Source organism: Salvelinus fontinalis, unplaced genomic scaffold (genome assembly GCF_029448725.1).
Source record: "Salvelinus fontinalis isolate EN_2023a unplaced genomic scaffold, ASM2944872v1 scaffold_0040, whole genome shotgun sequence".
In the NCBI taxonomy this organism is placed as follows: domain Eukaryota; kingdom Metazoa; phylum Chordata; class Actinopteri; order Salmoniformes; family Salmonidae; genus Salvelinus; species Salvelinus fontinalis.
This window is the reverse complement of record NW_026600249.1, coordinates 547985-560484: the sequence shown is the minus strand read 5'-3', so window position 1 is coordinate 560484 and position 12500 is coordinate 547985. Positions and strand designations below refer to the sequence as shown.

The 12500-nt window shown below is 45.4% G+C and overlaps 1 protein-coding gene across 1 annotated transcript in view; it reads right to left on the bottom strand.

Annotated features, from left to right (window-relative positions):
- Positions 1-11890, bottom strand: part of LOC129842430 (dystrophin-like) — a 23809-nt gene extending 11919 nt beyond the window's left edge. Inside the window, exons 1-6 of the mRNA XM_055910992.1 lie at positions 11634-11890; positions 8517-8698; positions 6420-6570; positions 6131-6250; positions 2605-2706; positions 413-520 (exon numbers count right to left, since the gene is read on the bottom strand). Coding sequence (XP_055766967.1) covers positions 413-520; positions 2605-2706; positions 6131-6250; positions 6420-6570; positions 8517-8692 — 657 coding nt within the window. The 5' untranslated portion in view covers positions 8693-8698; positions 11634-11890. The remainder of the gene's footprint in view (positions 1-412; positions 521-2604; positions 2707-6130; positions 6251-6419; positions 6571-8516; positions 8699-11633) is intronic.
- Between the last annotated feature and the right edge of the window lie 610 nt (positions 11891-12500).

Genomic DNA, 12500 nt, shown 5'->3' with positions numbered 1-12500 from the left:
GAAGGTACGGAGGTGCCGTTCCCCTCACAGCTCCGTAGGCAAGCACCATGGTCTTGTAGCGGATGCGAGCTTCAACTGGAAGCCAGTGGAGAGAGCGGAGGAGCGGGGTGACGTGAGAGAACTTGGGAAAGTTGAACACCAGACGGGCTGCGGCGTTCTGGATGAGTTGTAGGGGTTTAATGGCACAGGCAGGGAGCCCAGCCAACAGCGAGTTGCAGTAATCCAGACGGGAGATGACAAGTGCCTGGATTAGGACCTGCGCCGCTTCCTGCGTGAGGCAGGGTCGTACTCTGCGAATGTTGTAGAGCATGAACCTACTAGTGGTTTCCTGAGATCATTGGCTCAGGTTTGTCTAAGATCCGCCCTCACTGCTAGCTTCCTAAGGTGATTGGATAAAGTAGCTGTTACTCACCGCTAGTCTTCTCAGGTTGGCCACCATGTCACTCTGCTCCTTGATGCCACTGCTCTGAATGGACAGAACCAACTTCTCCTTCTGAGTCAACCATGAGTCAAACGAACACTGCAGAGAGAGAGATACAAAGACAGACAGAGAGAAAGGAAGAGACAGAGACAGAGACAGAGAGAAAGAGAGAGAGAGAGAGAGAGAGAGAGAGAGAGAGAGAGAGAGAGAGAGAGAGAGAGAGAAAGAGAGAGAGAGAGAGAGACAGAGAGACAGAGAGACAGAGAGATACAAAGACAGATAGAGAGAAAGAAAGGAAGAGACAGAGACAGAGACAGAGACAGATACACACAGAGAGAGAGAGACAAAGATAGAGAGAGAGAGAGAGAGAGAGAGAGAGAGAGAGAGAGAGAGAGAGAGAGAGAGAGAGAGAGAGAGAGAGAGAGAGAGAGACAGAGAGACAGAGAGACAGAGAGACAGAGAGATACAAAGACAGATAGAGAGAAAGAAAGGAAGAGACAGAGACAGAGACAGAGACAGATACACACAGAGAGAGAGACAAAGATAGAGAGAGAGAGAGAGAGAGAGAGAGAGAGAGAGAGAGAGAGAGATAGAGATAGAGAGAGAGAGAGAGAGAGAGAGAGAGAGAGAGAGAGAGAGAGAGAGAGAGAGAGAGAGAGAGAGAGAGAGAGAGAGAGAGAGAGAGAGGAGGTGAATAGGGGCAGATAGGTGAAGGGAGAGGTGCTGTTGTAATTCATCAAACTTGAATCCAGCAATTCCACCCTGTTCAATGTGATCTGACCTCTGATCTGACATCATCAGAGAGGTTAAAGCAACATGGTGGGAAACCTGACCACTCTGTAAGATTGATCTCAGAGAGGTAAGAAGGGCGGATTCCATCAGACATTAAGAAGAGTTTCCACCTCTGAACATAGAAAAGTCTGTTCCAGAGGCCTGTGTGTAGTCTCCCTTTGGCCAGATAGGTCTGACTCACAACACTAGCCTGTTAGCGCTCTACACAACACTAGCCTGTTAGCTCTCTACACAACACTATCATGTTAGCTCTCTACACAACACTAGCCTGTTAGCTCTCTACACAACACTAGCCTGTTAGCTCTCTACACAACACTAGCCTGTTAGCTCTCTACACAACACTAGCCTGTTAGCTCTCTACACAACACTAGCCTGTTAGCTCTCTACACAGCACTAGCCTGTTAGCTCTCTACAAAACACTATCCTGTTAGCTCTCTACACAACACTAGCCTGTTAGCTCTCTACACAACACTAGCCTGTTAGCTCTCTACACAACACTATCCTGTTAGCTCTCTACACAACACTATCCTGTTAGCTCTCTACACAACACTATCCTGTTAGCTCTCTACACAACACTAGCCTGTTAGCTCTCTACACAACACTAGCCTGTTAGCTCTCTACACAACACTAGCCTGTTAGCTCTCTACACAACACTAGCCTGTTAGCTCTCTACACAACACTAGCCTGTTAGCTCTCTACACAACACTAGCCTGTTAGCTCTCTACACAACACTAGCCTGTTAGCTCTCTACACAACACTAGCCTGTTAGCGCTCTACACAACACTAGCCTGTTAGATCTCTACACAGCACTAGCCTGTTAGCTCTCTACACAACACTAGCCTGTTAGCTCTCTACACAACACTAGCCTGTTAGCGCTCTACACAACACTAGCCTGTTAGATCTCTACACAGCACTAGCCTGTTAGCTCTCTACAAAACACTATCCTGTTAGCTCTCTACACAACACTAGCCTGTTAGCTCTCTACACAACACTAGCCTGTTAGCTCTCTACACAACACTATCCTGTTAGCTCTCTACACAACACTATCCTGTTAGCTCTCTACACAACACTATCCTGTTAGCTCTCTACACAACACTAGCCTGTTAGCTCTCTACACAACACTATCCTGTTAGCTCTCTACACAACACTATCCTGTTAGCTCTCTACACAACACTAGCCTGTTAGCTCTCTACACAACACTAGCCTGTTAGCTCTCTACACAACACTAGCCTGTTAGCGCTCTACACAACACTAGCCTGTTAGCTCTCTACACATCACTAGCCTGTTAGCTTTGTACGGACCAACATGGCCGCCCGTCCACCCACTGTCTGAACATGACCTTGAAGGGGGATGTGTTGTCTATGTGTTCTATTCTGTTTCTATGCCGGTACCTGTTCCTCAGTGAAGTGTTGCCACTGGAGTAGGATCTCCTGTAGCAGAACCCAATGCTCCTCTGTCCACTTACAGATGGCTGCCCACCGGTCTCCCAGGTGCTGAAAGGAAGAACACACACGTTACAAAAGAGGGATTGTTTTTTTTCATGGTCCTTGGAGGCGGATTTTATTTTATTTATTTTTATTTTACCGTTATTTTACCAGGTAAGTTGACTGAGAACACGTTCTCATTTGCAGCAACGACCTGGGGAGTAGTTACAGGGGAGAGGAGGGGGATGAATGAGCCAATTGTAAACTGGGGATTATTAGGTGACCATGATGGTTTGAGGGCCAGATTGGGAATTTAGCCAGGACACCGGGGTTAACACCCCTACTCTTACGATAAGTGCCATGGGATCTTTAATGACCTCAGAGAGTCAGGACACCCGTTTAACGTCCCATCCGAAAGACGGCACCCTACACAGGGCAGTGTCCCCAATCACTGCCCTGGGGCATTGGGATATTTTTTAGACCAGAGGAAAGAGTGCCTCCTACTGGCCCTCCAACACCACTTCCAGCAGCATCTGGTCTCCCATCCAGGGACTGACCAGGACCAACCCTGCTTAGCTTCAGAAGCAAGCCAGCAGTGGTATGCAGGGTTTGAAGCATCACCTTAGAGATTCCAGATAGACCAGATCCAGAATGGAACCCGGTGTAACTCTCAGCAGCACTTTAGAGATTCCAGATAGACCAGATCCAGAATGGAACCCGGTGTTACTCTCAGCATCACCTTAGAGATTCCAGATAGACCAGATCCAGAATGGAACCCGGTGTTACTCTCAGCATCACCTTAGAGATTCCAGATAGACCAGATCCAGAATGGAACCCGGTGTAACTCTCAGCATCACCTTCGAGATTCCAGATAGACCAGATCCAGAATGGAACCCGGTGTAACTCTCAACATCACCTTAGAGATTCCAGATAGACCAGATCCAGAATGGAACCCGGTGTAACTCTCAGCATCACCTTAGAGATTCCAGATAGACCAGATCCAGAATGGAACCCGGTGTAACTCTCAGCAGCACCTTAGAGATTCCAGATAGACCAGATCCAGAATGGAACCCGGTGTAACTCTCAGCATCACCTTAGAGATTCCAGATAGACCAGATCCAGAATGGAACCCGGTGTTACTCTCAGCATCACCTTAGAGATTCCAGATAGACCAGATCCAGAATGGAACCCGGTGTTACTCTCAGCATCACCTTAGAGATTCCAGATAGACCAGATCCGGAATGGAACCCGGTGTAACTCTCAGCATCACCTTAGAGATTCCAGATAGACCAGATCCAGAATGGAACCCGGTGTAACTCTCAGCATCACATACAGTACAACTCCTTTCAACAAGACATTCTAGTTGGGTTTAACTCCACTGGCCTTCCTCTCCATCCGGTTTCTACAGGCGTTCTGATGTTTGAAGACCAGTATCTACCTCCATCTGGGATAAGAAAGTCATCTCATCCCAGCCTGCAGTAACACCATCACATCACCAGGCTTCTGTGTGTTCTCTATCACAGTAAAAGGCATCATGCAGGAAGAGCTCCATCAGTTACATGCTATTAACCAATCCCCTCACTTTCATTCCTGGGGAGATTTCTACTGTCATTGTAAGAGAAAGTAAAGAGCCCAGGTGCCCAAAACGACCCTAAAACAGAGAGAAGGGCGGAGATGCGTGATAAAGAAGACATTGACAGGTCTCTATGGTAACTGGTTATTGAGTCTTGTCAATAGAAGACATGTAAAGGGCAGCCTTTCAGAATGTATATTAGTCTTCTGTTTCTTATAGCAGCAGTTAAAACCGGCTTGGTTGTCTGGTGCCATATCGTATCACTGCATCTTTCTAAACACCAAACAACAAAAACCACTCTGCATTACACCTTATCTCTGTTATGATTCATACTGACAAGACTACGGCATCTTCTCCCATTATCTCCTAACAACCACATACAAGAGACAAATAAACTAACAAAGCAATTTCCCTTTCTCTCTTTCTTCCTCTCCACCTGCCCCCCCCCCCACTCTCCCCCCCCCCCCCTCTCTCTCTCTCTCTCTCTCTCTCTCTCTCTCTCTCTCTCTCTCTCTCTCTCTCTCTCTCTCATCCAATAGACAGAGCAGAATGCTGAGTTCCTGGACCGATAACTGCTAGACATGGTTAATCACCAGAGAACACTCATTATTTACCGTCCAATCTATTTACACACAAATACTACGTTCTACCCGAATGGGTTTCTCTTCTCTCTTCTACTAAGGGAGAACATCAGCAGACTGTGTACTAGACTGTGTACTAGACAGTGTACTAGACTGTGTACTAGACAGTGTATTAGACAGTGTACTAGACTGTGTACTAGACAGTGTACTAGACTGTGTACTAGACGGTGTATTAGACAGTGTATTAGACTGTGTACTAGACTGTTTATTAGACAGTGTATTAGACTGTGTACTAGACTGTGTACTAGACAGTGTACGAGACTGTGTACTAGACTGTGTATTAGACAGTGTATTAGACTGTGTACTAGACTGTGTACTAGACTGTGTATTAGACAGTGTTTTAGACAGTGTGCTAGTCAGTGTACTAGTCAGTGTACTAGACAGTGTATTAGACAGTGTACTAGACCGTGTATTAGACAGTGTACTAGTCAGTGTACTAGTCAGTGTACTAGACAGTGTATTAGACAGTGTACTAGACCGTGTATTAGACAGTGTGCTAGACTGTGTACTAGACAGTGTGCTAGACTGTGTACTAGACAGTGTACTAGTCAGTGTACTAGTCAGTGTACTAGTCAGTGTACTAGACAGTGTATTAGACAGTGTGCTAGACTGTGTACTAGACCGTGTATTAGACAGTGTGCTAGACTGTGTACTAGACAGTGTGCTAGACTGTGTACTAGACAGTGTGCTAGACTGTGTACTAGACAGTGTGCTAGACTGTGTACTAGACTGTGTACTAGACTGTGTACTAGACAGTGTATTAGACAATGTACTAGACAGTGTACCAGACATTGTATTAGACAGTGTGCTAGACTGTGTACTAGACAGTGTGCTAGACTGTGTACTAGACAGTGTACTAGACAGTGTGCTAGACTGTGTACTAGACAGTGTACTAGTTAGTGTACTAGACAGTGTACTAGACAGTGTATTAGACAGTGTACCAGACATTGTATTAGACAGTGTACTAGACAGTGTACTAGACAGTGTATTAGACAGTGTACTAGACAGTGTATTAGACAGTGTATTAGACAGTGTAATAGACAGTGTACTAGACAGTATATTAGACAGTGTACTAGACAGTGTATTAGACAGTGTACTAGACAGTGTATTAGACAGTGTATTAGACAGTGTATTTATAAGACAGTATATTAGACAGTGTACTAGACAGTGTGTGTGTGTGTGTGTGTGTGTGTGTGTGTGTGTGTGTGTGTGTGTGTGTGTGTGTGTGTGTGTGTGTGTGTGTGTGTGTGTGTGTGTGTGTGTGTCCTGCCTGTCTCACCTGTAGTTTCTCCTCCAGGGCAGCGGTGGCGCTGTCTCCACTGTTCTCATCCACCACCACCACCATGTGTGTCAGAGAGTTAACACGCACCTGCTCCAACTCTAGGTCCTCCTGTAACAGCTACAACAGGCATGATCATTGGGTTGAGTCTAGTAGGAACAAAATGAAAGCCACTATCTGAAGTAATCTAATAGTAAATGTTCATGATTATTTCACTAGGATGTGCTGTAGTGAACCTGACCCTGAAAGGACCCCAGCCCTGCAGGCAGCTAGATAGTAGGTGACCTACTTTGTGTTCCTCTACTTGGTGTTTAACATCCTCCAGGTCTGGCCCCATAGGCTGAGCCCCCATCCGCTTGATCCGCCCTTCTGTCAGCTCCAACCAATCAGTGAGCTGCTTCAACTGCTGGTGCTGAAGGTCCATCAACACCTCGTGGAGTCTGGGGGAGGAGGACGAGAGGAAAGATGAGAGGAGAGGAGGGAAGAGAGGAGAAGAGCAGAGGGAAGAGGAGGAGAGGAGAGGTGAGGAAGAGAGAGGGAGGAGGAGAAGAGGAGAAGAGAGGTAGGAGGAGAGGAAAGGAGGAGCGAAGAGAAGAGAGGGAGGAGGAGAGGAGGAGAGGAGAGGAGGAAAGGAGAGGAGTGGAGGAGAGGAGGAGAGGAGAAGAGTAGAGGAGAAGAGAGGGAGGAGAGGAGTAGGAGAGAGGAGGGAGAGGAGGGAGGAGGAGAGGAGGAGAGTAGAGTAGAGAAGAGAAGAGAAGAGAGGGAGGAGGAGAGGAGAAGAAAGGGAGGAGAGGAGAGGAGAGGAGAAGATGAAAGGAGGAGAGTAGAGTAGAGGATATTAGAGAGAGGAGGAGGAGAAGAGATGGATGGAGAGGAGAGGAGAGTAGTGGAGAAGAGCGGGAGGATGAGAGGAGAAGAGGAGAGGAGAGGGAGGAGGAGAGGAGAGGAGAGGAGAAGAGAGGGAGGAGGGGAGGAAAGGAGGGGCGAAGAGAAGAGGAGAGGAGGTAGAGTAGAGGAGGTGGAAGAGGAGAGGAGAGACTGAGCAGAGGGCAGGGGGCTGTTGAGTACAGCTAGATCCTAACTAGACACCTCACAGAGAGCTGCAGCTGAGGTCTATTCAAAACATAATATTACCTTCAAGGACATAGAGATTTATTTCTCACCCAGAGAGATAGGCTGGCTTTCAGGGGAATTTGTGTTTTGTTTGTGTGTGTGTATGTGCGTGTGTGTGTGTGCTTGTGTGGGTGTATGTGTGTGTATGTGTGTGTGTGCTTGTGTGTGTGCTTGTGTTTTTTTGGGTGCGTGCACAAGTGTGTGTGTGTGTGTTCACAATCGAGAGCATCCTGTCACACAATGGAGTGTATCCTGTCGGGCTGTATCACCGCCTGGTACGGCAACTGCTCCGCCCACAACCGTAAGGCTCTCCAGAGGGTAGTGAGGTCTGCAGAACGCATCACCGGGGGCAAACTACCTGCCCTCCAGGACACCTACAGCACCCGATGTCACAGGAAGGCTAAAAAGATCCTAAGGGACAACAACCACCCGAGCCACTACCTGTTCACCCCGCTATCATCCAGAAGGCCAGGTCAGTATAGGTGCATCAAAGCAGGGACCGAGAGACTGAAAAACAGCTTCTAGCTCAAGGCCATCAGACTGTTAAACAGCATCACTAACACTGAGTGGCTGCTGCCAACATACTGACTCAAATCTCTAGCCACTTTAATAATTGAAAATTGTATGTAATAAATGTATCACGAGCTCGTCATATATGGATGTTACATTCTCCTTCATGGGTTGGTTATGTAGAGCTGGTCATATATGGATGTTACATTCTCCTTCATGGGTTGGTTATGTAGAGCTGGTCATATATGGATGTTACATTCTCCTTCATGGGTTGGTTATGTAGGCTTCTATATCAAACCCATTGCTTTCTACTACAGAGGATAATACCATTAGGCTATATCTTTACATTAAACACCAGAGTGTCAGATTGCCAGTCGTTCCAATTCCTTAAATAGCCCTTGATCTTCAAGAAGAGGACTGGGAAACGTAACACCACCACCACGGGGGAGTTGAGAAGAGGACTGGGAAATGTAACACCACCACCACAGGGGAGTTGAGAAGAGGACTGGGAAACGTAACAACACCATGGGGGAGTTGAGGAGAGGACTGGGAAACGTAACAACAACACCACAGGGGAGTTGAGAAGAGGACTGTGTGTGTGTGTGTGTTTGTGTGTGTGTGTGTGTGTGTGTGTGTGTGTGTGTGTGTGTGTGTGTGTGTGTGTGTGTGTGTGTGTGTGTGTGTGTGTGTGTGTGTGTGTGTGTGTGTGTGTGTGTGTGTGTGTGTGTGTGTGTGTGTGCATCCATCCATGTGTGTGTCCTACCTGCTCTGTTTCTCCATGCTAGCCACTCTGAGGTGTTCCCAGCGGGAGTTGAGGAGGTTCATCTGCTCCCTGACCTCTTTCTCCTCCTCCTCCGTTAAATGGCCCTCACCCAGCAGGGCACTGCCCGCACGCAGCACCCTGCCCACACTGCCCTGGTGGGACGTCAGCTCCACCATGTAGCCCTGAGAGAACACAGGCAGGAAGGGAAGTACACACACAGACACAAGGACACACACACACAGACACACACACAGACACGGGGACAACACACACAGACACAGGGACACACAGACACGGGGACACACACACAGACACACAGGAACACACAGACATACACATAGACACAGGAACATACCCACACAGACACAGGGACACACAGACACACACACACAGGAACACACACAGACACACACACAGATACAGGAACACACAGACACACACACAGACACAGGAACACACAGACACACACACACACACAGGAACACACAGACATACACATAGACACAGGAACATACCCACACAGACACAGGAACACACAGACACACACACAGACGCACACACAGATACAGGAACACACAGATACACACACATACACAGGCACACAAACATGGAGGGACACACACACATTTACAAACATGCACACACAAACACACACACAGCGCATATAGACACACACAAACACACACACACCCCAGTACATGTTATAGTATATAATGAACACACAGGGGAAAACACAGAGTCAGGTTTTCTACCTGAACAGATATTCCCTTCATCTTTCCTTTCTTCTTTCATTGTGTTGTGATTCATTATTATAAACTAAACTACCCTTGGACTTTTTACACATTTTGTTGTTTTACAGCCTGAAGTTAAAATGGATTACATTGAGATGTTTTTGTCACTGGCTTACACACAATACCCCAATAATGTCAAAGTGGAATTATGTTTTCGATTTTTTTTTACAAAGTTAATTAAAAATGAAAAGCTGAAATGTCTTGAATCAAGTATTCAACCTCTTTGTTATGACAAGCTGAAATAAGTTCAGGAGTAAAAAATGTGCTTAACAAGTCACATAATAAGTTGCTTTTTGAATGACTACCTCATCTCTGTACCCCACACATACAATTATCTGTAAGGTCCCTCAGTCGAGCAGTGAATTTCAAACATAGATTCAACCACAAATACCAGGGAGGTTTTCCAATGCCTTACAAAGGGCACCTATTGGTAGATGGGTAAAAATAAAAGCAGACATTGCATATCCCTTTGAGCATGGTGAAGTTATGAATTACACTTTGGATGGTGTATCAATACACCCCGTCACTACAAAGACACAGGCGTCATTCCTAACTCAGTTGCCGGAGAGGAAAGAAACCGCTCAGGGGTAGTTACTCCACAATACTAACCTAATTGACTGAGGGGAAAAAAGAAGCCTGTACAATATAATAATGTCTACAAAACATGTATCCTGTTTGCAACAAGGCACTAAATTAATAATGCAAAAGAATTCAAAACAATTAACTTTTTGTGAATAAAAAGTGTTTTGTTTGGTCAAATCCAATACAACACATTACTGAGTACCACTCTCCATATTTTCAGGCATAGTGGTGGCCGCATCATGTTATGGGTATGCTTGTCATCGTTAACAACTGGGGAGTTTTTCAGGATAAAAAAGAAACAGAATAGAGCTAGCACAGCCAAAATCCTTAGAGGAAAACCTCGTTCAGTCTGAGTTCCACCAGACACTGGGAGAAGAATTCACCAGCAGGACAATAACCTAAAACACAAGTCCAAATCTACACTGGAGCTGCTGACCAGGAACACAGTGAATGTTGCTGAGTGGCCGAGTTACAGTTAAGACTCAAATCTATTTGAAAATCTAAAAAACATTCACTTTGTCATTGAGATTTGTTATTTTATTTAATCCATTTTGAATTCAGGCTGTAGCAAAATGTGGAATAAGTCAAGGGGTGTGAATACTTTCTGAAGGCCCTGTAGCTATGTCCCCTCTATGGTGTCCCTAGTGTTCATCGCTCTTACAAACACACAATATAACAAAGCATGATAAAGCATGATAAAGTATAATGAAGCATTATAAAGTATGACAAAACATGATAAGCATGATAAAGTATGATAAGCATGATAAAGTATGATAGGCATGATAAAGCATGATAAGTATGATATAGTATGATAAGGCATGATAAAGCATGATAAAGTATGATAAGCATGATAAAGTATGATAAGCATGATAAAGTATGATAAAGTATGATATGCATGATAAAGTAATGGTAAAGTATGATATGCATGATAAAGTATGGTTAAAGCATGATAAAGCATGATAAAGCATGATAAAGTATGATAAAGCATGATGAAGCATGATAAAGTATGATGAAGAATGATAAAGTATGATAAAGTATGATATGCATGATAAAGTATGATATGCATGATAAAGCATGATGAAGCATGATAAAGCATGATAAAGCATGATAAAGTATGATAAAGCATGATGAAGCATGATAAAGTATGATGAAGAATGATAAAGTATGATAAAGCATGATAAGCATGATAAGCATGATAAAGTATGATAAAGCATGATGAAGCATGATAAAGCATGATAAAGTATGATAAAGTATGATAAAGTATGATAAAGTATGATAAAGCATGATAAAGCATGAAAAAGTATGATAAAGTATGATAAAGCATGATAAAGCATGATAAGCATGATAAAGCATGATAAGCATGATAAAGTATGATAAAGCATGATAAAGCATGATGAAGCATGATGAAGCATGATAAAGCATGATAAAGCATGATAAGCATGATAAGCATGATAAAGCATGATAAGCATGATAAAGTATGATAAAGCATGATAAAGCATTATAAAGCATGATAAAGCATGATAAGCATGATAAAGTATGATAAAGCATGATGAAGCATGATAAAGCATGATAAAGCATGATAAGCATGATAAAGTATGACAAACATGATAAAGCATGGGGTGTCCCTACCTCATGTGTTATATTAAATAAACTCCTCTGGTATATATCCCCTCTGGAGTGTCCTACCTCGTGTGTTATATTAAATAAACTCCTCTGGTATATATCCCCTCTGGAGTGTCCCTACCTCGTGGGTGTGGAACTGCTCCTTGACCTCCTCTACGTGAGAGGAGATGGGGGGCTGGGCCTGCAGGCCATCCTCTGCAGACAGCAGCCAGGTCAGGACCTCCTCCAGGATGCTCTGGTAGTCTTCCAGCTGGGTGGCCCCAGGGGCCAGGGGGCTCAGGCCCCGCTCCAGGTCATCCTGACTGCCCCCACGCAGCAGCTGGGTCTGGGGTGGGGAGGAGGAGAAGAGGGGGAGGGAGGGGGAGGGAGATGGAGAAGGAGAGGGAGATGGAAAAGTAGAGAGAGGGGAGGTTGAGATGGAGTGGGAGAGGGAGATGGAAAAGGAGAAATAGGGGAGGGGAGAGGTGAGAGGGAGGGAGAGGGGCGGGGGAAGGGAGAGAGAGAGAGAGTTAGGAGAGGGAGATGAGGGAGTGGACTGAAGAGCGTGGTTAGACTCACCACTGACAATAAACAAATTGCTCTCTTGGAAAAGACAAGAGAATGGTTCCCCACTACATTAACACGGCTTCTCTCCCAGGGAGTCTCAACAGTCTGAACACTTCCTGCCTTGAAGGGAGTGTGATGAGGAATGGAAGTCTGTGGTGCCAAAACACATTAGAGGTGTGAAGCACAGAAACACAGACACCCCTCCATGCAGACACACACACACACACACACACACACACACACACACACACACACACACACACACACACACACACACACACACACACACACACACACACACACACACACACACACACACACACACACACACACACACACATACACTTGCTGCACAGACAGAGGCAAACAAAGAGCAACACTCTATCCAAAAGCATAATTACAACATACACACAAACACACAGACAGACAGAAACACACATTG